General features: G+C 40.2%; 1 protein-coding gene across 1 annotated transcript in view; it reads right to left on the bottom strand.

The window, feature by feature from the left end:
• Nucleotides 1–43: 43 nt before the first annotated feature.
• SLC49A4 (solute carrier family 49 member 4) overlaps nt 44–27,947 on the bottom strand; it is a 66,772-nt gene continuing 38,868 nt past the window's right edge. The window contains exons 6-7 of the mRNA XM_074967138.1: nt 10,532–10,714; nt 44–3,972 (exon numbers count right to left, since the gene is read on the bottom strand). Coding sequence (XP_074823239.1) covers nt 3,857–3,972; nt 10,532–10,714 — 299 coding nt within the window. The 3' untranslated portion in view covers nt 44–3,856. The remainder of the gene's footprint in view (nt 3,973–10,531; nt 10,715–27,947) is intronic.

The following is a 27,947-nucleotide window of genomic DNA, read 5'->3' as shown; positions in this document are numbered from 1 at the left end:
AAATTGGTTAGTCTCTAAGGTGCCACAAGTACTCCTTTTCTTTTTGCGAATACAGACTAACACGGTTGCTACTCTGAAACCAACTTTTAATTGTATTTGACAAATGTAACCTGGTATTTCAATTTTAAAATGTCCTACAGGGAGACAGGACATCTCCAGCCCATTTCCAAACAACTGGATCTGTACAAAACAGTCTCTCCAAAGCACTGTGGATCCACAAACCATATATATAGGCTGAAATTTTCCCAGATACTTAGGGATTTAGGATATCCAATATCCATAAATTCTTCCTTCATATTTTATGGATACAGGAACTACATATATAGTTTGTATCTGTATATGCTCTATATCCAGTACAGTATATTACAGTACCTAAAATCCTTGGATACTGCACTTTATGTTCAGTTGATTTTCTATCACAGAAAATAATTTTCTTTGAATATCACATAGATGCCTGGCCAACCCTTCTCTCTAGAACTGAACTGGGAATTCAGAAAGCTCTGCTTCCATGGTACTTGTATTGACACACATTTAAGAGAGAAAAGGCCATAAAAGAAGGAGAAAGGAAACAAGAGGGAAGAAGTGGTGGGTGATGGGGTGGAGAGGGAACTGAAGAGAGACAGAAAATAGAGATGGAAGTGAAGCCCAATCCTTCTAATTCTTACCTACCTCATTAGCAGCAAGAGAAATAGTACAGCTCATGAGCCAATCAAAGGAAAAAAGCAGCATAGCTGGAAGTTGAATTTACAGTTATTATGGAGCCAGCGAAAAACTGAGGAGCAGCCTAGAATGTAACTAGCTATTTAAAACAAAGATCTATTACAAGAGAGAAATGGGAACTGCACAGCCTCATTGCTCACATTTTCAACACAAAATACAGCATAATTGACCATATTCTAGTAGCTTTCCACATATCAGGGCTAGGAAAAATTGCTCTTCTGGATTTCTACAGGAAATAACTCACAGCCAAGAGGAGAAAGGGAATGTTGTCTTTTCTCAGAGTATTTTCCTGTTAAAATCAATTACAGTTATGGTCAGACGTGTTTGATTTCAATCAGTGTCAGTACTCACTGAAAATTAGAGGGACAATTAAAACTAAGTTGCACTTCCAAAAATTGATGTGCTTTTTTACTGCTGAATAATAAATATGAAATATTTTATATTTAATTTCTGAATCTTTTCTGGGACTACTCAATATTAATATATAAGCAATATTTAAAACCCTCCCATTGTCTCTTTCAGTAAGACCTGATTAACCAAGATAACTTTTACCCTCACAAAGTCAAATATACTAACAGCTAGCCTGCTCTGGTAATTGTTAGTCAGGCAAACTCTCATTGGCTTCGGCTGGATTTCTACCTGAGTAAGGGCTGCTGGCTTGGATTCAGTGGGGGAGAATGCTTTTTGTGCAGTCAAATGAAGATCTGAGCTATTTTAAAGATCATGTCAAAGTGCACTCTAACTCTAACAAAGCCACAATATTCTATATTTCCCCCATCCTCTGTCCTCCAACACATTCTCCCCCACCTGCCACCCAAAGATATGTTGATCTGATGAAGTCCTCAAGTCTGAAAATTAATTTCTATTTATCATAGCAGCAGACTCTTACCTATGGGAGAACTTCTTTATATAATTGGGATCTGCTCCTGTAGTTCTTCCTCAGGCAGAAACTCCATCAGGCTCAAATGGAAATGCTGGTTGAGTAAGGACTGTAAAGTGGTGGCTTTAGCTAAATATAGTAGAACATAGCCAAGAAAGCTGGATGGTTAACACCTTTGTACCAATCAACTGGTGAAGACGTTAAAAGGATATATCCAACTGTACTTTGCCAGTTTTCTTCAGCAGCTTGAACACGCTGATTAAATTTATTTAGGATCTCTCAATACAGGTAGCTCCATTATCTGACTAGTGCCTTTCAAGGAATAACTCTGATCTTGTAATAGCTGATGTAGCCAATAAACAAGGTCACAACATCCCATTACCTGCTATGGTAAATATGCCCATTTCATTGAAAACAATAAAAGCAGATGATCTGAAATAACTTATTTCATTTTACTGCATGAATACAATTTTGAATTTAAAATGTCAATGAAATATTGACTCTCTACTGAGGGCAGACAGAACAAATGGATACATAGCTGAAGGGTAATGCACAGTTCAGCTTTTATTTTTTTGAGTTACAGTGGCTGTATTACTCACGAGTAACAGAGCAGAGCCCCTCACAGGAGTGGAGTGCGTTTGATTCAGATTTCTCACTGAAGCAAAACATTACATGCCAATGCCCTCAAACATGTACATATCCCTCTATATCAAATAGCTACATTAAGAAAAGACATTCATCCAATGAAATAAAACTCATGTCACAGTTGGTATATGGGTGCAACTTCATTCACTGAAATAATAGCTTTAGTTACAAACAGTGGCATACCCCCATCCAAAGACATGATTTTTAAATAAACCTATAAACACACTCTACATACAATATTTATATATTATATAATTATATACAACATATAAATATTATACACACACACATCTGTTCATATATACATGTGCACACACACATTACACAGAGTACAGGAACATACTCAGAATGGAAATGCCATAAATATTTTTGAACTGAATTATAAGAATTCAGAAATTACTAATCAGTTTAAAATTGAGTTAAAAAACTACTCAAAGTGTCTTAAATATCTCTGTTCAAGTAAGGGCCAGACTGACCACAATTTTCTGCTTGGCACTGTACTTCCCAGATTATGCCAGAATTCATGAAACAAAATATTCCACATGATTTGTCATTTCGCTGCTAACAAGAGCACCTCACAAAGTCCAAAGACATTTCAGAAAAATGCCACTTTTAAAGAACTGGATATTTAAAAAACATTACTTAGGTACCCATAATTGTAAACTAATCTTAAAAATACACATGCACTATAGCCCAAACCCTAAAACCTTTACTAAACCTAAACTTAACAGGGGATTTGGCCCTACACACCTACATTATTTAGTGGCATGAAATTGGGGTTCACAGTATTAATTGGAGATGAAAGAGAAGTATAGTGTTGTCCATTACATCATCAACCTTTATCAACAGACACATCTGAGATACCATAGTTCTTTCCTATTCTAAGCATATGGAAAAATTGCAGAATTTCAGATGCTACTGTCAGCTATGGTGACTTTTAGTCGCAACTACTGTATAACTAAAACTGCACTTACCATTCAGTACACACTTGTTCTGGAGTGAAACTTGAAGCATTTCTAACAACAGTGCAAGGACTGCTAAGATTAGTCAATATGGTTGAAAACCCAGGTACCAAAGTCTTACCAGAAATGGCTTTGTTAGAACATAGTGTAGTGCAGCAAAACCACATTATTTTAGCTTCTATGTTTGCTGGCCTTTTAATATTTAAATGTGTTACCTATTTGAGTTATAGATGTTTTTTAAAAGGTTATTCACTATTCATACTCTGATAGAAGATGGAAAGATTACTGGTACCTTGGCATCTCTTTAAGTGGTTTGAGTTGGCACAGAAAATCTGTACACTTAATAGCTGCAAGTATTGTTTTTTAAATAAGATATCACAGTTCTGACTAGAATATACACATCAGATATAGTCCACTTGTGTATTTTAGGATACTCTTATTCCCAACTGTACCACACTGTTTATCAAGTCTGTAATAAAGATCAAGTCAACAGACGTTTTAAAAAAATAGCTTCATAGTCTGGTAAAACCACATTTAAAATTTTGTAGTTTCTTTGCTTTTTCCGCCATACAACTGTGCTATTCCAAGCAATGTGCAGAATGCAGCATCGATTTCCAGTCTCTCTCAAAACTCTGTCACTTCTGTGCTATTAAACTGAGACAACCACATCAAGATAAAGTCTATCATAGGATTCCCTGAAACACAGAATGAGGAGTAGGCTGAGCAAACATGATCCTGGGAGGCACCAGTTGAACCAGGACAACTCTGTAAAACAAAACAAAAAATGCAGTTTCAGAAGTTCATATAACATCTTCACCGTCGAAGCAATCACGACTTAAATACTGGAAACTAAAAGTTTAACTGATGGCTTTGAGCTAGCTCTGCTCTAATAGCAAAACAGTAACAATGTATGGGATTGAGAGGTGGATGAAATATTTTATGAGATGTTATGCATTTCTTTTTAAAAAACCTCAATACCATTAATTAATTTATTAACTTATTAATTCACCTTTCATAGATTATAAGGCCAAAAGACACTATTATGATAATCTAGTCAGACCGTCAGTATAACACAAGCCACAGAACTTCCCCAAAATAATTCCTAGAACAGAACTTTTAGAAAAATATGAGGAGGTTACTTACCTGTATGTGGAGGTTCTTGAGATGTGTAGTTCCTATCTGTATTCCACTGAGAGTTATACGCATGGTGCCATGCACCTGGAGCTGGAGCGTTTCAAAGTAGTAGTGTCCGTTGGTCCGCGCATGCACCCTTGCTCTGCCTCATGGTTTTGACCAAGGTGATATAGGGTGGGGCACACTGATTGCACTGTCAGTTCCTTTTCCACTGCAAATGGAACAGATCTCCAGCAGAGGGGAAGGAGGGCAGGACTGGAATAGAGATAGGGACAACACACCTTAGAGAACCTCCAATTACAGGTAACTGGAAGTTCTCTTCTTCTTCGAGTGATGTACCCTATTGTATTCCACTGGGGGTGATTGACAAGCAGTATCTAGCTGGGAGGGTGCAAGGAAGAAGATGGCATTGTGGAATGGAGAACAGCCGCACTGAATGAGGCACCCATCGCAGTCTTTCTCTAGGGCATAATGGTAAGAAAAGATATGTGCTGAATTCCATGTGGCTTCCCTACATATGTCAGTCGGAACCCTCTGAGTCTCAGGAGAATGCTCAGAAACATGACCCGAAGGCAGCAAGTCCAAAGCTGGGGAGTGGGGTCTCTGATGAGGAGAATGCACCAGGAGACGTGGGACCTCACCTCACCTAGGTCAAACAGCTCAGGAGGACCAAGAGCTGACTTGAGCCTCCCTGGTGTCAGCAGCATGCGCTCTACAGACAGAGCTGGGGCCAAAACCAGGGCAGGAATGGAGGACTGCCTCTGAACCAATGATTCCCATGACTTTGGGGGTATCGATCTGGAAGGGGTACGCAGTTCGGTAACCAGGATCGGCGGATCCAAAGTTCTATGTGACTTCTTGTTGTGTTTACATGCCGTGGAATGCGCCACTTTTCTGTGGCTAGAACCCACGGAGGATGCAGCGTCCTTCATAGGTCTTGAGGAAGACTTACTGCCATGCTTATGCACGTTTCCTTGCCTCATGGCTAGGCCCCGGCACAGGGTCCGTAGTGCTGGTACCAGCAGAACCGGACTGGAGCACCATGGTAGGAGGTGCGCTTCTTGATGCTCAGGTCAATATACAGGGAGAGAGGGGCTCCCCAGCCTGGATCCAACTGCGGCCTTACGGCAACATCAAGTTGCAATGGGGGAGGTTTAGATTGGATATTAGGAAAAACTTTTTCACTAAGAGGGTGGTGAAACACTGGAATGCGTTACCTAGGGAGGTGGTAGAATCTCCTTCCTTAGAGGTTTTTAAGGTCAGGCTTGACAAAGCCCTGGCTGGGATGATTTAACTGGGAATTGGTCCTGCTTCGAGCAGGGGGTTGGACTAGATGACCTTCTGGGGTCCCTTCCAACCCTGATATTCTATGATTCTATGATCTGTGAGGTGTTTCCTGCGATGGAGAGCCCGGCCTTCCTGGATATGGGCTGGGAAGGAGAGACAGATACTGCACCTGGATGCGATGTGGGCTTCGCCAAGCAGCAAAGGCAGTGTTGGTGCTAATCACTGATGGGAAACGAGCGAGGGCAGGAAGTGCAGATCTTGAACTTTGGTATCTTTGGCATATTTCAGTACCCAGGTGTGGGTGCTGATGGGGAAGAGGGCAGGAAACCTGCAAAAATGGCCTCCCAAAATCCTTAAAGTCCTGAACTACCACTACCACTAAAACTACTACAAAAATAACAAAACACTAACTATACAAGAATAAAACAGTCTTTTCTCCTGAAATTAGGAAAGTGCGTCACAAGAGATGAGAGAACAGAAGAGGCTCTGATTCAGACCATGCGGTGGTGAGAAGGAACTGAGGCCATGGTTGGTCCGCCTCACTCTTTATTGCTTCAGTCAAAACCATGAGGTGGAGCAAGGGCACATGTGTGGAGCAATGGACACTGCTATTTTGAAAAGCTCTGGTTCCGGGTGCATGCGTATAACCCTGAGTGGAATACTATAGGGACCATCACTCGAAGAAGAACCAATATTAATTTAAAAACAATCAGTGATGGAGAATCCACCATGACCCTTGGTAAACTGTTCCAATGGTTATTTACTCTCACTATTAAAAGTTATAGACTGTAATCAAGTCACCTCATAACCTTCTCCTTGTTAAGCTAAATGGATTGAGCTCCTTGAGTCTATCGCTATAAAGCATGTTTTCTAATCCTTTAATCATTCTCATGGCTCTCCTCTGAACCCTCTCCGATTTATCAACATCTTTCTTGTATTGTGGAAACCAGAACTGGACACAGTATTCCAGCAGTGGTCAAAGCAGTGCCAAATACAGAGGTAAAATAATCTCTCTACTCCTACTAAAGATTCTCCAGTTTGTACATCCCAAGATCGCATTAGCTCTCTGGGCCAGAGCATCACACTGGGAGCTCATGTTCAGCTTATCCACCATGACATGATCCACCAGATCTTTTTCAGAGTCACTGCTTCCTAGAACAGAGACCCCCCATCCCTGCAAGTATGGCCTACATTCTTTGTTCCTAGATGTACACGTTTACATTTAGCCATATTAAAATGCATATTATTTGCTTCTGCCCAGTTTACCAGATGATCCAGATTGCTCTAAATCAGTGATCTCTGTCCTCTTCATTATTTGCCACTCCCACAATTTTTGAGTCATCTGCAAACTTTTTCAGTGATGACAGTAGGGAAAAGAAAACCAACTTTAAACAGCAGTCTAATTGCTTCTTAGGACTTGTCTACACAAACAATTGCATACACCGTGGAAAGCTCCCATAGTCTAACTATTCACAAACACAATGAGAAATGCATCCGATGAAGTGAGCTGTAGCTCACGAAAGCTTATGCTCAAATAAATGTGTTAGTCTCTAAGGTGCCACAAGTCCTCCTTTTCTTTTTGCGAATACAGATTAACACGGCTGCTACTCTAAAACAAACACAATGGTGACACATGTTAACCATTAATTAGAGCACTCTGATCTAGTCCTCACTGAAACAGAACTAGCTCAAAGTGCTCTAGCAAACTGTTAACATACATTGGCAGGGTATACCCAGCTAGAGCTGGATAGTTTCACACCCTATCATGCCGTGGTCTCGTTGTTAGTGTACCCAAGCCCTTAGATTTCTACTGGCTAACATATGAAAAGGATAATAAACAGCACTTTGATTATGCATCAGTTCAGCTACATAATTTGGACATGGAAAGCTAATTTCTCAACAGAAACTTTTGTGCAGTAAAACTATTCAAGTTATAAAGGTCCCATAAAAAACTCTCAACAGACCTCTTTGTAACCATTAAATGTAATGGGTAAGAGCTCTTAAGAGCGTGCGTCTTGTAGGTTTGAAGAATCCCCCCCACTGATCAATATTTAATTATTATTTAGCCATTTTAATCAGAAAGCAAAGGCATAGCAATTCCCTTTGTTTTAGTACTTTGTCTCTGCCATAAGTTACTGAAGAAGCATCAGTTTTACTGGAGGATGGTCTTTTGCCTCATTCAGTATTTCTACAGAATTCTAAACGCTCTCTTAAGGTTTAGTAATCATATTAAAGGCTCCAGCAATGCTGCTTAGTTTAATCCATAATTCATATGGCTAAAGGTAAAGCACAATGTGTGTTCTGGAACGCAAAAACACAACATCAGAAAGCTCGAGAAACCAAACCCCAGAAAATGGCAGTACAAAACCTACCCCGTAAAAACCGGTCTCTATTCATGTAGTAAACTTAGACATGCCTCACTAACACTCTTTGTTGGTTTAAGCAGGACTGCTGTATTCCCAGAAGTTATCAGAAACATGCCTCACATAACTAACTAACTAACTCTGAAAATTATACTTGTGCTTAAACTAGACTGAACATAATCTAAATCAAACATCGAAAAAGGCTGAGAATTTTATGACCTATTTTAAACCTTCTCTTTTTGTACTACAAAAATCAGTAGAGCACTAGTCAATTCATTCTAACACATTATAAAAAGTCCAAAGTTTAAAAAAAACAAAAAAACTAGAACAGTGAAGAAAACATGAAACAATATGGAGAGACTGCGCTTTTGATACTAGAATACAGTGCTAAGAAGTTAGATTAGGGATTCTCAAGTCTTAAATCTCACATTCTAATCATCTGGATCAGAATCTTCAGTCTGCTCGAAAACTCTAATGACTGGCTCCCCAATAGCCTTAGTAATTGGGACACTAATATCAAAATATGAGGAGAGGTGAGACATCAGAATGAAAACTAGTGACTGATTATATGATTTGAAAGTGAGACACAGAGGCCTAGAATTCTACTGCACTTTAGTTGGACTGACAGTAAAAGATGTATGTAAATCAGAGGAGAAAAGACTGATTTAAAAAAGGAAGCATTTTTATTACAAAATCATTTTTCATTTTCCAATGGATTTTTCTTTTGGTAACAAAGCCAGTAATTTAATCAAATGGACATTGATCAAACCTTAGAGATCATATAAATGATCATGCTTTTAATAATTTGAGACACTGCATCATTGAGAATGCATTATCTTGAAGGTAACAGTGTAACTCACTGCTTCTTCCTTTGGAAAAAGAAGACTACAGCTTATGCTTTTTCCATGTTTGCATTCACGTATATTTATTGACATCCTTTATGGAAAAAAGTACTAGAGTATTCTAAATTATGGTCCAAAATCATGATTTTCCCAACATGTTACTGCCATGTTTTCAGGTATTACTGTAGAATACTATAATAATTATTTTTAGTAAAATGACCAAAAAGACCCATTGATTTGGCACTATGTACTGTATCCTTATACTCAATGGAAAATGAATTCATAACACTGGACTTTCTCATTTAGAAGTACAGTACACTGAAAATATTTCAAATTTGTTTTGTTTCATCTTGCCAACTCATTTGTGAATATTGGAAACAATCGTATTTGGTTAATGCAGTTCACATCCACTACTATTCTCAATATAGATTTGATTGAATCATTGCAATTTGAACGAGTTTCCTAAACAAACATCAAATCACTTTTAACTGGTAGATACAGGCCCATTTTTGAAAAACTGGCTTTTAATTTTCAGGCCACAAATGTAGTTTAGATTTCTATCAGCTTACACCTACAAAATAGCAGTTAGAAGTTAGAATGAATTTACAATTATTCCTTTTTACAGTTAATTGTAGGTAGAAACCCAGAGACTAAGTTGAGACATCTGAAAGTCTGGACAATAATTTAATATTCTTAATTTCAAAATACAGTTTACTGTGAAGTATACCACTTTCCTCTTGGCTGGGAACATAACATTTTAATTAAGAGATGTCTTGACAATTATACTTAGAATTCATATAAGATTTTATATGTACAAAGTAAACTACATACATTTTGGTTGAAAGTATTCTTCTTGTACCAAGAAAGAAAAATTAACCTTGCTGATTTCTACATATAAAAATAGCAATTTGTAACTTTAAAAAGAAGAATTAGTGAGGTTGCAGGGTTTTATTCTAAACTTATCTAGGTTTTCATATTGTTACCATAGTAACTCGTATCTAAATGCAAATATAATCTGCAAGATATACCACTCAAAATTACAATGACACATTATGTGACCAAATAAATAATACACAAGAGATGAATATAATAAAGGAACTACAAAGAATTTGTTGGAAATATCAACACAAAGGACTGCCTTAGCATATTAGACCACTACACATCATCTACTGTGGTATTCTGACTCAGAGCAGTGGCCAATATCTTGTGAAGGTAACTCCCTCCCACCATCAATAATTCACCCAGCCATGTGTTCAATGATAAACATTGTAGGGACAGAGGAGAAATTCTTTTCTGCCCACCACCGGCGAGCAGTTTATAGCTTGAAGCATGAGATTGGATTAGCTTTATTCTTTTATCTAGAATAGCTACAAATGTTATTAATGGCCAGAACATTTATCCAGTTCTTTGTAAAAATCCAGCCCTCATGTTTATCTCAATAGCTTCCTGCTGCAGTGAGTTCTATGCAAAGTCCGGATATCTGTTTTTTAACTAAAGGATTTCATTCTTCGATTGGCATGCATGTAAAGACAAACAATTACAAGTCTTTTCTCCCACTGATGTGCAGGAGATTTATGCACAGAATTAGCATTAATGGGAGTTCGGTATGTAAATCCTCCTCCCACTAGTGCCAAAATAGACCCCTTATAGAATGTCTTCACAGAGAATTACATTTAGTAAATAGCTCATATTTCTTACCTGTATGGTAAAATGTGAGAAAAAACAAAAGCACTCCCATAAACATGTTACTCAAAAAGGTGACAACACCACACGTAATTCCTTCTGGAACAGGGTAGACCGTCTCCACGAAAAGCTCAAAGAATATAGGTATGCTACTATTCAGGAATACTCCCAGCAAGATACAGGATGTGTATAATGTAGCTACAACAAAAACCAAAAACAGTGGTTTAGTTTCATAGTAGCATTTTGCTATCATATTTCAAACAAAAGATGCCCATGATATTAATGCTTCAGTAACTGGAAGACAAAGGAGAATCAGACCTATATTTACCTCTGTGCATCATATGGGGTATAATGTCTCTCTGTTAGTAGTCAGCATTTATTTTTGGTTTGAACATTTCAGCAATTTTTATTTGGATACAAATTGAATTCCTGAAGATACATTGAGTGATTTGGAGTATGTTTACCAAATATCAGAAAACACTGGAAAAAATATTTATGCAAAGAGACATCTAGGCTGAGTTACCTCCAAAGTGAACAATAACTGTTTTATAATCAGTTAGAGCAGAAACAATTACTGTACTGAATCAGACACGAACTGGAAATTAACATTTTGACTCTCAGTTCCAAAGGTCAGAACTAATTTTTGTTTTCACTTTCCAGACAAATAATACTAATGATCTACCAGCTACTAAGGCATTGCAGGATTAGCCTCTAGTTCGGTGGTTCTCAAACTTTTGTACTGGTGACCCCTTTCACATAGCAAGCCTCTGAGTGCGACCCCTCTTATAAATTAAAAACACTTTTTTGTATATTTAGCACCATTATAAAGCCTAGAAGCAAAGCAAGGTTTGCGGTGGAAGCTGACAGCTCACGACCCCCCCCCCCATGTAATCACTTCGCGACTCGCTGCGGGGCCCCGACCCCCAGTTTGAGAACACCTGCTCTAATTGAAAAAGCAGATCATTTGTCATTGCAGGACTCCAATTTTTCATCCCGGATGCATAATATTAGAATATGGCAATTTCTTTCATTGGCTGGGGTATTTTGTTCTGTAACTTCTGATGTCACTGCACTTCTTCCAGTTTCATGCTAGTATAGATATTTTAGCTAGGAAATCTAGATCTTCTAAAGCTATGCAGAAATAAAACATTTTTCTTTTCATTCAGTAACTCTTTAAGGATCCAAATCAAGAAATCACTGATTTCAGTGGGACTTAGTCATGTGCGTAAGAGCAGTCCTGAATAATGATGGTTTTCTGAACTGGAGTCTCAGTGACATGAAGAGACCTATCAAAGGAAAAGCAAACGTAAGGGAAAGAGTTACCTAGAAGAACTATTAAGACCGAAAAGAACAAATAAAATGTCTAGAATATTTCTTGGAGGTTCTATAAGAGCTCTGGTGATATGAAAAGAAATATCCTTGGGATGCAAAAAGTCACCCAAATTGCTAGAAAAAGATTTCCAATTTGAAGGTATCTTTACCCTGTGCTGTGGCAGAAGGATGATATATGAAATCTGAAACTATACTATATTAAAATATTCATCATGGAAAGTGGAGAATTGAAAAAGCTGTGCTTCATCTTAAATTAAGCATTACTCAATCTCTCAACTGAGAAGTTGTTAGTAAGCAGGAGACTTTTGGCTTAAAAAATTCACCATTTGTCAAAATATGAGGTATAATGAAAGGCAGAAAACAAGGCCTTAGGAGATACAGTAGAAATGCCTATTCATCAGCTCAATCATTTGATGCGGTTCTCTGCCAAAACACAGAGACATATCTTTTTCCCTAGAGCAGGGATTTTGCCTGGAAAAGGAGAGGGAGGAGGGGAGCAGAAAAGGCTGCCAGGAAGATGATATAGCGGCAAAACTTTGGAAGGAGACTGTTCAAGCTGGCCTCTATATTTGTTTTTAACAGGCTTGGATATGATTGTCTCTCTCTCTTTTTAAATATGAGAAACTGTAAAAGCTTTCCCAGCTCCTGTACAATCTTTTATAACCAGCTGGAGGATGAAAGTCAGGAACTGTTCCAAGATAAGTTCAGAGTTCTCAAAGAGTGAGAACAAAATTTAGTATCCTGAAGCCAACAGGCTCTTGTATCTGAAACTGAATGAGTAATTCTCCTGCCATGATATCCACAGATTCTGCTGCAAGCTCTCATTGATATTTTGAAGTTAGTAAATCTCTCGCAAAAATCCTGGTTACATCCAGTAGCACAGCCTCTTGCTTTCACACTTCCCTAATCCCTGTTACACAAACAGCAATCATTGATTCAGTTTTCTAATTTGTAGCTACTTATTTGAATCTTTTTTGGTACCAGAGGCAAAAAGGGATCTGGTAGTGGCTTCTGAAGCTGCAATGTCAGAATAGAAGACAACAGAGACAGGTCTTTTCTCCCCCAAAAAACTCAGCTGCATAAATCTATGGACACCTATTTAGAATTAAAGTGAGATTCTCTAATACTTTCCAAAGAGAAAATACACAAGGAACTAGTAACTATTGGAAAAAACTTCAGATGGTGAAAATACATTAGCCATCCTGTGTTTGAGAAATTTTGCCCCAAATTTTAAATACTTGCAATTTAGCTAACCAGTTCTCATTAACTTTGAGAATTGTATTCCTACACTACAGCTTCATCTACAGTACACACTTACTTCAGTATAACTATGTCTTGCAGGGGTGTGAAAACTCCACACCCTGAGTGACATCGTTTATACCAACTTTAACACCGACCCCCAGTGTAGACAGCGCTATGTTGGCAGGCGAGCTTCTCCCGCTGACATTGCTACTGCCTCTGACTGAAGTGGGGTTATTAAGCTGATGGGAGAGCTCTCTCCTGATTGCATAGAGCGTCCTCACCAGACACACTATAGCAGTGCAACTGCACCAGTGTAAATGTGTAATGTAGACCTGCCCTAAATCTCAAACAACTCTAAGATGGAAAAGAAATCAATCATTGCTAACTGAATAGTGCACCAGTGTTGAACACTAAGGCACAAGCTACATGACTTGGGAGGCTCTAATATAATCAGGTTTGCTCCAGGACAAGCTGTACTTGGAAAGACAGAGATTTGTCCAGCAGAGGACACAATGAGTTTGCTATAGTGAGTTCCTATGGAATTACAAAAGGTCCTAATGCTGATTCTGCTGGAGAAAAGGATGGCATGCTAAAGTAACTAAGAGAGCCCCTGCGTTTGGAGGCAAAAAGCTCCAGCTCCTCTCATAAGCACCATGTGGGGTGGAGTTGTCTACAGAATTTTCCAAATAGCACCTTCTTATTCAACTAATCTATATCCTGTATGTTTTCCAAGCCACATTGTTTGCTTTTGTGACAAACACACATTTTTATATTACAGTGAGCAATGCAGAGTCAACATATCACCTTGAAAGACATTTACCCTCAATCACCACAGCATTATCCAAGATACTGGTGTATTTCCTTATTAGAGTAGATAGCATTGCATTTTTCTATTCCAATGGCCTATCTAAGTAGAAACTTACGTGGCCCACACTGCAGCAGTAACTGTAGGGGAATGCTTCAGTATTTCAACATGCCATCATTTGGCATCTCTGAAAATTAGTATTTTAATGCTGGCAACCATCACATAGAAGTGCAAAGTGGGTTCTTCTCTTCCTCATTCACCGATACCGAAAAGTGTCAACGGTACTGACTTCAGAATCTTTACTGCTGTAGATAATAGTTATAGATAAGGCTGCGAGTCTGTCACGGAGGTCATGGAAGCCAGGGATTCTATGACTTTCCGGGACCTCCAGGACTTCTGCAGAGGCCGGTGCGGCTGGCTTGGGGGCCGCCTGAGCAGCTCAGGTGCACCGACCACTGCTGGGCCAGTCTCGGGCCACCGCACCCCTCCCCCCACAGCAGGAGTTTGGGTATGGGAGGGGGCTCAGGGCTGATGCAGGGGGTTGGACTTGGGGTGAGGGCTCTGGGTGGCGGTTACCTCGGAGAGAGGGGATGGGGAGAGAGAAGGCTCCCTGGAAGCAGCAACATGTTCCTCCCTCGGCTCCTAGGCAGAGGCGTTGCCAGGCGGCTCTGTGCACTGCCCCTGCAGCTCCAACTGGCTGCAGTTCCCAGCCAACGAGAGCTGCGGAGCAGGCGCTTGGGGCAGAGGCAACATGCGGAGCCCCCATGGCCGTGCCTCCGAGTCCGCCTAGGTAGGGGCTGCAGGGACATGCCGGCTGCTTCCGGGAGCTGTGCGGAGCCGAATAGGGAGCCTGCCAGCCCCGTTAGCCCCCACCTCTTCCCCCCAGCAGCAGTGGTGCCTCCAGGATACCCGCTGCCCCAGAGCCCCCACAGCGCCCCTGGGCTGCCCCTTACCGCAGAGCACCCAAGTTTTAGTAGGATGTATAGTACAAGTCACGGACAGGTTACGGGCCATGAATTTTTGTTTACTGCCTGTGACCTGTCCATGACTTTTACTAAAAGTACCCATGACTAAAACAGCCTTAGTTATAGATCATATTTATATATATCCTCTTCAATCAGAAAGCTCTTGGGACACTGCATAAACACTTAAATATAATATATCATAAAACACACGCACTTTAAAATCTTAAAAAATACTAAAAAAGCCAACGCAAGAGGATCAATATTAAAGGCAGAAAGAACAGGGCGTGTTGTAGATCCCAGGATGAATGTACAGGACTTGCAGTAAGAAAATATAGCTTTTAACTTGTGAACTAAATAAAAATGGATGTGGAAATGACAGTATTAAAAATCTGGAAGCCTCCAATAACATATTTATAATCACGTCTCTAACTGTAGCCACACTTTAATGACAACATTTCCAAGTTATGGTAGTATAAAGCATCTAAAACTCCTGAGTGCTGGAAATATAGTAAATAATTTTATTGTATCAATTCAGCATTTAAAAGTAACAAATCCAATTTGGATGACTATATAGAAAGTCATAAATAAAATATACAGTGCAAGAAAAATTTATTGGAAGAAGTCAGATAAATGGTAATTCAAAAGTGGCTTTGGCCTTTTATTTAACATACTGTAGTGAGTACAGTACCTAAAATACCAGCTCAAAGGGTGACAAAGCTGCTGTGGCAGGGTGAGTGCCAGCTATTAAATGGAGTCCATTTACTTCTCATAACAGGACTTCAGGCTGCATGATCATTAAAGGTTCCCATGATTTTTTTATAGTTTAAAAGAACTGATGTTAAAATCACACTAAATGCTTTTTCAATTAAGAAACTCTGACTACCATCAATGGTACAGAATGTAGACAAGTGCAAGTACCACCAGAAAAGCTAACATTTCTTCCTCACTCCCTTACTCCAAAAACAGGGTAAACAGCTAATTCATGTCTGCTTGGATAAAAATACACACCAGAACTGTACTTCATCTGCATGACATATATCATATCAGAAGAGCACTTGCCCTTTCTTATGAAAGGCAATTAACTGGGAAAAGAGCAGTGTGCTAAGACATGTGCTTAAGCCACTTACATTAGCAAGCTCTAGTCATTAAGAAATAATAGAAACGTTTTTTTTTTTTAAAGCAACTGTGATAGAGTACTTGGTATTTTTAGGATCTGTATAGATCTCTGTGTATATTAAGCAGCTATTAACTAACATACTAACATAAGAATGGCCATACTGAGTCAGGCCAAAGGTCCATCTAGCCCAGTATCCTGTCTTCCGACACTGGCCAATGCCAGGTGCCCCAGAGGGAATGAACAGAACAAGTAATCATCAAGTGATCCATTCCCTGTTGCCCATTCCCAGCTTCTAGCAAACAGAGGCTAGGGACACCATCCCTGGCCATACTGGATAATAGCCACTGATGGACCTATCCTCCATGAATTTATCTAGTTCTTTTTTGAACTCTGTTATAGTCTTGGCCTTCTCAACATTCCCTGGCAAAGAGTTCTACAGGTTGACTGTGTTGTGTGAAAAACTACTTCCTTTTCTTTGTTTTAAGCCTGTTGCCTATTAATTCCATTTGGTGACCCCTAGTTCTTGTGTTATGAGAAGGAGTAAATAACACTTCCGTATTTACTTTCTCCACACCAGTCATGAGTTTATAGATCTCCATCATATTCCGCCTTGGTCGTCTCTTTTCCAAGCCGAAAAGTCTCAGTCTTCTTAATCTCTCCTTATATAGCAGCCGTTCCATGCATCTAATTATTTTTGTTGCCCTTTTCTGCACCTTTTCCAATTCCAACATATCTTTTTTGAGATGGGGCGACCATACGTGCACGCAGTATTCAAAATGCGGGCATACCATGGATTTATATAGAGGCAATATGATATTTTCTGTCTTTTTATCTATCTCTTTCTTAATGATTCCCAAAATTCTGTTCTCTTTTTTGACTGCTGCTGCAGTGGATGTATAGACTATCCACTATAACTCCAAGATCTGTTTCTTGAGTGATAACAGCTAATTTAGACCCCATCACTTTATATGTATAGTTGGGATTATGCTTTCCAATGTGCATTACTTTGTATTTATCAACATTGAATTTCATCTGCCATTTTGTTCCCCAGTCACCCAGTTTTTTGAGATCCTTTTGTAGCTCTTCGCACTCTGCTTGGGACTTAACTATTTTGAGTACTTGAGTAGTATCTGCAGCATCCGAAGCTTTGACACTTACTGTATGCATAGCACACATGGTTCTGGTTTCCATAGTTCTCATGTTTTCTGATCTGCCAGATCTGCCACTTCAGTATGAATAGCATAGGCAGAATGTTCATCTAAAGCACTGCTGATTGGGCTGCCTTTGGTTGGGTACTCTCCCAAAGGTTAGCATGGCGCTGCCTCAGTGGATGGGAGCCCTAACCAAGATTCTTGTTTGAACCATATAATATTTAAGTTTGAGACACCACCAGGCCAGACAACGCTCCAGTGCCCATTCCAATCACACCTACTAGGGAGGAGAGAATGATATGCCTTGATGATAGCATCACGGCCAGAAAAAGTCAGCTGTATAAAGGACAATAACTAACTGTGATTAGGGATCGACATCTCTCATAAAAGGTAAAAAAAAATGGCTCAAGGTTTGGTTTCTTGGTTTCAGAACTGGTATGGGAATACTGCTTACAAGAAGACAATTTCCCTGTTTGTATATCCCAGATTTTCCAAAACTATTTATTGATGGGGCAGATGTATGAGCTTATTTGGTTATCCGTTACTATAAATTTCCCTGGCAAGAAGAAAGAATTGGAATAGAGCAGTGCCCCCTGCCCCCCCGCTTACCCTGTCCACACCCCCTGCCCCCTCCAGAGCTGGGAGTAGGGCTGTGGCTCCTGCGGTTGGGGGGGGGGGGGAAAGAAGGGGGGGCGCAACACACAGATGGGGTAAAGGGGCCAGGGCCACAGCTGGGCTGGGGGCAGGGCCGGAGCAGAGCAGGAAGCAGATGGGGGTTGGCCTCGGCCACACCACGCCCCCCCAAAATGTTCCTCTCGCCTCAGAGCTTGGGGACCTATAGAATAGAGGAAGTGGTTAAACAGTGGTAGCCATTTAGCTATTCTCAGCTGGGCTTAGAACACAGCAAAACTGGTCTCAATCAGCTCCTAGAATATTTGCATTCCAGGAAAGTCATGAAATGTATATTAACTGCCTCCTCTTACATGACACCCTCTCCAGAAGTGGTTCACAGACCAGATGCTCATTCAGTCTGGAGAAGAGAAGACAGAGGGGACATAACAGTTTTCAAGTACATAAAAGTCTGTTACAGGGAGGAGGGAGAAAAACTGTTCTCCTTAACCTCTGAGGATAGGACAAGAAGCAGTAGGCTTAAATTGCAGCAAGGGCAGTTTAGGGTGGACATTAGGAAAAACTTACTGTCAGGGTGGTTAAGAACTGGAATAAATTGCTGAGGGAGGTTGTAAAATCTTCATCACTGGAGATTTTTAAGAGCAGGTTAGACAAACGCCTGTCAGGGATGGTCTAGATAATACTTAGTCCTGCCATGCATGCTGGACTAGATGACCTCCCGAGGTCCCTTCCAATCCTACAATTCTATGATCTTGATATCCACTGTCTTCAATAGACTTTGAATCAGGCCCTTAGTGTCGGGGAATGTCAGGCATACTGCAAGTGAGTGGTGCTGTCCAAGCTTCCCCGAACAACTATTATCTATTCCTGGGGGAATTCTGTGGGACTGAGCGCCCACAGAAAATGGACCGCCCCCTGCAGAATTCCTGTGCTTCCCTGCAGAAAACGGCAGGGAAGCCAAGGGAAACCGTGACCGGAGAGGGGGGATGACAACCATAGGCAGTTTTGGTGGGGATTGCCCCCCCAAACAGAGGCAAGGCATGGGAGGCTCACGGGGTAACGTGCCACTGCCCCACCTCATTTCTGCAAATGCAAGAGCTGTCCAGCTGAAGTAGGCTGTGTCTCTCGGCTCTGCTGACTCTGCAACTGAACGTTGCCTCCTGGATCCTAGTGCCAATCATGCTTCCCTTCTATGTACTGGGAGCCTTTCTGTATTCTGGGCAACAGTGAGCGCCAGCGATGGGGCTGGGTAAGGGGGGGCAGGGGAAAATGAGGGAAGGGGAGAAGAGGCAGTGGGGAAGGAAGGGGGAGTGGAATAGGGTAGGAGGAAGGGAATGTGCAAGTTGGGGGAGAGGGATGAGTTGAGGAAGAAAAGGGGATAGGGGAATCATGGCGGGAAGCGGAAGCCTGGCATGCGGCGTCTCCTCGGCAGCAGCTGGGGCTCCCCCGTTAAGCAGGCACATTGAACCCTCACCCTAACATGCCCTACCCCCCCTAAACCTGAACCCCCCCATACTCAGACCCCCACCCCACTGAGCCCCAACCAGCTGCACCTGGATCCCCACCCCATCAACCCCCCACACTCAGACCCCCACCCCACTGAGCCCTAACCAGCTGTACCTGGATCCCCACCCCATCAAGCCCCACTCCCTCATCACCCAGACTCCCCGCACTGAGCCCCCCATACCCAGACCCCCCCACTAGGCCCCATCTCCCCACACCCGGACCCACTGATCCCCAACCACCTTCACCTGGATCCCCAGCAGAGTCCTATTGCCCCTGTACCTGGAACCGCCCAATGAGCCTCTGTGCATCCAGATCTCCCACTGAGCCGCCCACACCCAGATTGTCCCACATAGAAACCTCTCACCCCACACCTGGATCCCCCCACACTTGGATCCTGCTGCCCTGAGCCTGCCCACCCACACCTGGTGCACCTGTTGCAGAGGAGCAGGGCCCCGGGGTGTTTCTGGGGCAGGCCTGGCCCTTGCACTATGTCAGGGTCAGGTGCTGCCTCACTTCCAAGTCCCTATAGCGGGGGAGGTGGAGGCTTCAGGGTGCCCACCTCAATATAGACAGTGGCCTGTGCCCCCCACTGCCATGCTGGAGCCACATTTATTTATTGACAAATAATATTTGCAGAACGTTGCAGAATTTTAAAATATTGTGTGCATAATTTTTATTTTTTTGGCGTGGAATTCCCTGAGGAGTAATATATCCTGACCTCCAGTACCCTGATTATTCCAGTAATGGGCCTCTTAGGAGCAGAAAAACTGCACCAAATCATGTAGAGGTTTCTATGGATAAACAAGGAGGAGGGTAGCTCTAAACTCATTTTCTCTTGGGACTCAACACAGAATTTAAACAGGTCGTTAGCGATCTAAGGTGTTTCTAATTTGGCAATCATGCTAGAATCCAAGTGCCAAGATGATAGGCTGGTGCCTCACTTAGATGTCTGTTTTGTCAATTTCACTGAACTCTGAAAACGTATTGAACGAGAGAAATTCTGACGCAAAATCACACCCTGCCACAGTTTTAATCAGTTTGTTAAATAGAACAGCAAAACTTCCTTATAACTTAATTCCTATCCTGAGCAAGGATAAGAACCATAAGGGAAGTAGCCAGCTTTAACTTTTCTGTAAGAAATGTGGCCCATTGTGAAGCAACATAACTTTTATTGTAATTTGTTTAACAGAAGCAAAGATAAAAAGGAAGGATTTCTCTTTAAAGTACATTTATAACATTAATATAGTTCATTGAATGGATTTTCATTCCTGTGTGTGCTTAGCAAATTCTTATATCTTGATATAGTTATGGAAGTGACTGGAAATCTGATCAAATTGGATTTGCTCCCAACATTCCCCAAAAGAAAAGCAAGTGAAACTTGTGGTTAAAGCTGAAGTACAAACTTTGAGGAGCTAAAAATTGTATGAACAGGTAAGTGATCCTTCAACTAAAGAGTAGAGATCATGAAATAATGGAGGCTTCATACTGCTGAATTTTAAGATCTGTTACATTTATAGGTATATTCTTAAAATGTTCCTCACTTCAGAGCCAAACTGACTTTGCTGTACTTGCTTTTCATTGTTGATAATCATAATAATAAACTTAACCTTTACAAAGCACTTTTCATCGGTAGATCCCAAACTACTTTAAGGAAGGCAAGTGTCTTTGTCTCCAATATTACAGATAGGAAAAAACAAGGGACAGATAGATGACATAATTTGCTCTAAGTCCCATAGGAATAAAAATCTAGTTCTTCAGAGACCCTAGCAACTCTATGATCACTGGGCCATGCTGCTTTATTCACATCAAACATACGCTTTTTATGGTAAAGAAATTATTCTAATCATTTTACCCTTTGTGCATAAATAATTTTCTAGCCTCTCTCACTGTGGTTGTTTCTTCAATATTATGGCCTATATTTGGGTAGAGAGATGTGTTCTTATTTGCTGAAAGTTTTAATTTATTTATTTTTAATTATATTGCATAATTTAAATTCAGTTGTTGACACCATGGATTGCCATGGAAATCTGACTACCTGATGTCCAGTGTGAATAAAGATTTTGTAAAAGGAAATTCTGACCCAAAAATCTTAAAATATTGTTGAAAATACTGATAAATATTAGAAATGTATTGATATTTTTTGCATAAAACATTGAATCTGAGTCATATGCAACTGGCGTTACATACCAATTCTTAGAAAGTGTTAGTATTTATATCCATAGGTATTATCAGCAATACAAAGTGGCAAGATATTGAAATTGTCATTGTGCCATGTTATATAGTTATCTTGGGCCAAAATACCCCATTTTACATTAATTAATGTAATGAGCTCAATACAAAGCAAACTAACAATGCATTTGTGATAAATGAAGGGTGGGGCCCTCCCTTTTATGGACACCCAGCCAGCCAGTTAGCTACAAAATCCATTAGTAGCTGTTCTCTACTTGCTTTACCTGTAAAGGGTTAACAAGTCCACAGGTAAAAGAAAGGGAGTGGACACCTGATCAAAAGAGCCAATGGGAGGGCTAGAACTTTTTAAAATTGGGGAACAAACTTTCCCTTTGTCTGTTGTTGTTCTCCGGAGAGAGGAGACACATAGCAGCAATGCTATAAGAAGCTTTAAGCCAGGTATGGAAATCATCAGATCATACCTGGAACTACTTATCTGAAACCCCAGATATGTAAGTAAATCAGGGAATGTCTAGGAAGATGCAATTAGGGTTATTTATTTTATTTCTTATTGGCTTGTGGACTCCTCTGTGCTAACCCCCAAATGCTTTTGTTTTGCTTGTAACCTTTAAGCTGGACCTCAAGAAAGTTATTTTGATACTTAATCCTTATAAGTGGTTCTTTTTAAATCTAGCAAAAAGCCTAAGTTCCAAATGTATTTTCTTATTTTTTTGTTTTTAATATAATTTACCTTTTTTAAGAACAGGATTGAATTTGTGTGTCCTAAGAGGTGTGCATAGGTTGTTTAATTAGCTGGAGGCAACAGTTGATTTCCTTCTCAGCTCTTCCCCGGAGTGGGGGTGAAAGGGGTCGAGGGTACCCCACTGGGAGGCATTCCCAAGTATGCCTTCCTGGGAATGCCTGGGTCCCAAGGGGTTTTTTGCACTTAGGTGGTGGCAGCATCTACCCATCCAAGGTCAAAGAGAAGCTGTAACCTTGGGAGTTTAATACAAGCCTGGAGTGGCCAGTATTAATTTTTAGAATCCTTGTGGGCCCCCACCTTCTGCACTCGAAGTGCCAGAGTAGGGAATCAGCCTTGACAGCACTATTCTAGCACAGACAATGGAAACAACTATTTCTTAGAGTTCAGTGTGTATACAAAACTGTCTTTGGAACTCAATGAAGAATTTAGCTTAGTATAATTTAAATAATGTTTATTAAAGTTTCTTAAAAGAAAATTCAAGCTTTCTTCAAGTGTATTGTAATCAGTTATCATTCTTATATATGTTTCCAAATATGCTTTCATGTCAATTCTGCTGAAAATATCATTAACCACCACCCCGCCCAATAATGACAGAAAGCAAAAGCCATGCTGTATAAAAGGAAGAAAAGCCTTTTGAATAGCAGCCTGATCATAAACTACTGTCAATTAAAGAAAACATGAACTAGTCATTGATTTTTAATATGAATGTTAAAGGTCTCTAAGCAATTAGATTTTGTAAGAAATCTCTTCAGATGATGTCATGCTTATTTAAAAGGAATTAGGGCAATACTTTATAAGCAAAACCATGTTGCTTTGACTCCTTTTTTCAATATATTAACACCATCTTCCTCCCTATTTTAGCTAGAGATTTATAAAATTGCTACACATACTGCTGATTGAAAGTTGGTTTAGACAGTAGTGGCTGAAATTTTTCAACTGAAACCTTTTATCGTCCAAGAATGCAGATTTAGTGACAGCAAAATGTTTCACAAATTCATGTCGGTTTCATCAAATTGCTAATTTAAAAAAATCCAAAAATTTGACAAGTTTCATTAAGATGTTTTCTGTACGAAACATTTCATTTTTTATATGAACCAACTTTTTGTTGTAAAATTTACTTTTATTTTATTTTTTAAAATGCAAAAACGTTAATAAATAAAAAGAAGTTTAGCTTTTGACCATTTTGTCGAAAAAACAAATTAAAAGAAAAACACACATTTTGTTAGACCCAAAACATTTTCCAACTTTTGAAATTGCCAACAAAGATTTGCTCAGTTCCTCTATTCAGATCTTAACAGCCTCTTTCTTCCACTTCAGTTTAGGGAGAATAATCATACCTAACAACTACTTCCCCTTAAACATGTCATGAACCAGTCTAGTGAATTGAACAGAAGTCCTAGAGCTCCAGAGTTTTAACTCCAGCTCTATCAATTCCCTGGTGTTGGGTTGGCCAAGCAGTTTGGGACTAAATTTTCAAAAACTTGGTACACAAATATAGTCATCTGAGTACTTATTTTGGAAGGCCAATGGGAGATGAGCAGAGATTTTTCAGACTAGGTGGCTAACTTTGTGAACTGCAGAGCATATGGGCATTTCAGGATGGGCACAGCTTCAGGAATAGACTATTTGCAGAATTGAGGTAGGATCTGATAAGGCAAGGGCACACAATTTATTCACAAACCAAGCAGGTGCAACTTGAGAACGCATTGGCATAGGTGGTCTCTAATCCACAGGTGCCAACTCCATGCGTGCTCCAACCCTGGAACACCCATGGAAAAAAATCAGTGGGTGATTAACCAGATCTCCCCCCTATCCCAGATCTCCCCCCTATCCCACAGTGCCTCCCATCCACCGGCAGCCCCACTGATCAACTCTTCCCCCTCCCTCCCAGCACCTCCCGCCTGCCACAATAAGCTGTTCTGCAGCATGCAGGAGGCACTGGGGGGAGGGAGAGGAGCAGGGATGTGGTGTACTCGGGGGAGTAACTTGGCGGGAAGAGGCAGGGAAGGGGCTGAGTGGGGCCTGGGGCAGAGCGGTGGTTGAGCATCCGCAGGGCAAGGAAGAAGCCAGCACCTCTGCTCTAATCTGCTTCTCACTAGCAACTGGTTGATTCACTACACTTCAGAGAGTTCAACACACAAAACTGTTTATTTGTGATACCCTCTGGCTGCTCAACTGTGCCAGAGCACTAATCTCATTGATGGTTTCACATACAATTGTCTGAGCCACCCAGGATGCCTGCTGAATCAGCCGCTGCTCTTGCTCACACTGAGTTGCTGACCCTCCTCTAGCTGACCTTTTAGTGGCCAGCATGTACACTGCATGCCACTCAAAGGCTCCCACTTAAAGCCACAGAGTTTAAGGCAAAAAGGGACCACCAGATCACCTAGTCTGACCTCCTCCATATCACAGGCCACGAAACATCACTCAGTTGACTGCTTCTTGATTGCTTCCACAGTCCCCCTGACTACTCACACCACTGAATCTGGTAGACACTACCAAACACACACCTTCTCCTTCTGAATAGCATTCCTCTCATGGGAGTAGCCTTCCACAGGTACCTGGCTCATCCTCCATAATATTCTGATTCATGAGGTTTGCTTTCTCATCCAAGTAGCTGGCTTTCCTTTTGGAACAGCTCACCTCCTGATTGCTCAGACCAGCAGCATCAGATGAGCCCATCCTGATATCTGGGCAGTTTCAAGATGTTGCTGCAACCTATCATGCTTGTGTTTTTGCAGGTGTAGGGCCTATTTGCTTATGAGAAAGATGTTTGCATATGCTAATGAGCAGATGAGGCACCCAGGAAAAGAAATTTGACACCACTGAAGCTCTTTGAGAAGGAGTGGAGTGGAAGTGAACACACAAATCTTGGAAGAGAAACCTGTGTAGGGAGCAGAGAACTCCTCTACAGATACCACTGGACATTTATGCTAGCTTCTGCGAAAATTATTTTGGACCTTGATCTCTTTGCCTTAAAATCCCCACAATAATACAGGAATGATAGTAATTGCTGCAAAAAATACTAAGATAAATTGTTGCAGCTATACATAGTGCTCATCTTACAAACATAAAAAAGTGCAAACAACATCCTTGACCTCCAAAGTCAGTGTTGCTCCACTGACTGAGCACACAGAGATGCTTCCACATTAAATAGTCATCTCACAATCCTTCTCCAAAGCCCAAGTGCCACTAGGCAGTGGCCTGCATTTGACCTTCTATACTTTGGCTCAGTTATAGTCTATACCCTCCAACTTTTAATTAAACAAAAAAGTTCAACCAAATCAATTTAAATGTGCTGTTTCTCCCACTTACTGTGAAGCGCAGCGGTCATAAGCATATTGCATCATTACACTTAGGAATAATCTGCATGAAGCCCTATAAATTAGTACTTTAAATAGCTTGTGCATTTTCATCCATAAGAATGTATTTTATAAAGATGTATCACTGGTATTCAATATACAAAGACCTACATTAAACAGGCATATTGCATTTATTTTCTATTACTTTTTACAAAAAAGAGCTGCTTATAAAAAGAAATGCCCGTCTAGTAAAGAAATTGGGAAGTTGGGCCATAGAGGAAAAATAAATCTTGTACAGCAAATATAATTTAGGGCCTAAATCCTTAATATCCCCTTTTAAAGATTTGCCAGTACTCATTACAGCTAGCACTGCTATTCAAGGCCAGGTTTTGTTTTCTCAGAAAAGTGCTCAGATACTACAGTGATGTGCACATTAAAATAACTTACACAGAAAATAGATAGAAAATCTACCACAGGAAAGGAATAGTTTTATTTGGGTACTTTACAAAAACCGAATTTAAGGGACTGCTTATTATGAAGGCAATAACAATACATCTATTTTAAACTGAGCTCTAAACAATCAGATTAAAAAGAAGAATCTAACCTTTAACTACACACTGATTTAGGAGATTTCATGCCAAATCCTAAAATATGTACTTGTACACAGGAATGAGGTAAGAAAAGCTTTTAAAGGAAAGCTTATTGCACTGAAGTGCTACAGTAACATTACTGTCTACTCTGGACACTGCTGAAGTTATCACGAGTTGAAGTAATTTTCCACCTCACCGGAGGTGCTCACCATCTTGGAAGACTGGGTTCTAATTTTGTCAAGCTCCTTTTAGCTCTACCAGCTATTCAACAATGGTCAGCACAAAATCATCCAAACAATCTTTTTAAAAGTTTCCAGGAGAGTCCATGAAATACACAGAAGTGGCAAAATGCTTTCCAATATATTTTAACATGAGTTACAATGTAACATTTGCCAAACACCTTTAAGTGGGAAGGAAACAAGGCACAGAAAGACAAAAACTAAGATGGAGACAGAGACACCAAAATTCCTGCTATAAAAGGTAATAGTGACTTCCTCGTGACTTTTAAAAAAATAACTCACAAATGCACATGATCATAAAGGAAGGATTTACAACAATCCTGCAGCCCAGGATCAGAAGCCCCATTTAAGGAGAAAGGAATCTGGAATTCTGATACAAATAGTACAGTACTGATGGTGACTCAGTGGTCGTAATCTTTCACCTCAGATTCAGTATTGATCCAGTACCCCAGCATGATGATTGAGGCTACTGTGTTGCTAAAGACACCTTCTTTAGTATACCATATAAAAGTAAGGGCACTGATTAGTCAGGTCTTTCAAAAAAAACTTGTAATGAATCTTTAAAAAAAATAAGGGCTGAGATTTAATATAATAATCATAGCTACAACTCTAACTCCTCCTGGGGCCTTGGAAAAATCATTTAACTTTCGCCTCTTTTTCCTATGAAATGGAGATAGTCAGATTGTATGTGGCCTCCACTTGTGTAATTTTCTATGTATATATGCACTATCCCTGGTGTGCGTAAGCCAACATATTTTACCCACAAAAATTCAACCAGAGGCATGCATAGAGAGATGGGATCTATCATATTCATGCATTGATGCTTCACTCAAAATTAGATTCAATCTTTGTAAAGCACTTTGAAGAGGAAAAGTGCTATGTTAATGTCATTATTACTAATGCACTTTGTGGCATACAAAGCAGACCAAAATTAAGAAATGTTGTTAAATCTGTTGCTCTGTATTTTTACCTTCCCATCAAATTAATCTGGTTCCTTTCAGTTTACCCATCAGGATAGCTTACCACGAGTCCCATTTCAGGTACAAGAATCCACCTGCAAATTACAAAAGCCTACCAGTGTCCCAGAGAAGACATGCTCTCCAATAAACACATTACAGTCTAGCAATCATTAGTCAATCACAAAAAGAGCCACACTGACAATCACTGACTGACTGTTTCTTGAGCCAATTCTACCCACAAAAAGTAACATTTTAGAAGTTATTGTGTACTTGCATGTTGCTTTATATCTTCTCATTTGCCTACAAAAACTCCTTTCCAAATCTTCATTAATTTAATTTTTAAACAGAGTAACTGTGGGAGGGCACTAACATTACTAGTTCTTCCTTGAGAATACACAACTGTCAATTTAAGTTCTGTTTAATTTTAAGTATTTTTTTTTTTTTTACAATCCAATAGTTCTTTCCTCCCCCTCATTTTACAGTCCTGCCGCTGTATGTTGGGTAAACAAAAAGAGATAAGGAGGCTGCTTTATTTCTCAAGGATCCTATATAGTGTGCTGAGTTCTTAAAAAAATGGGAAACTAAAGGCTGGTAAGCAAAAATCGATATACCACTTCTGTTTTAGATTACCGTGTATGTAATTAATTTCACCTACAGAAAG

This window comes from Natator depressus, chromosome 11 (genome assembly GCF_965152275.1).
Source record: "Natator depressus isolate rNatDep1 chromosome 11, rNatDep2.hap1, whole genome shotgun sequence".
NCBI lineage: Eukaryota > Metazoa > Chordata > Testudines > Cheloniidae > Natator > Natator depressus.
The sequence above is the reverse complement of the archived record's forward strand: the minus strand, read 5'-3'. Positions and strand labels throughout refer to the sequence as shown.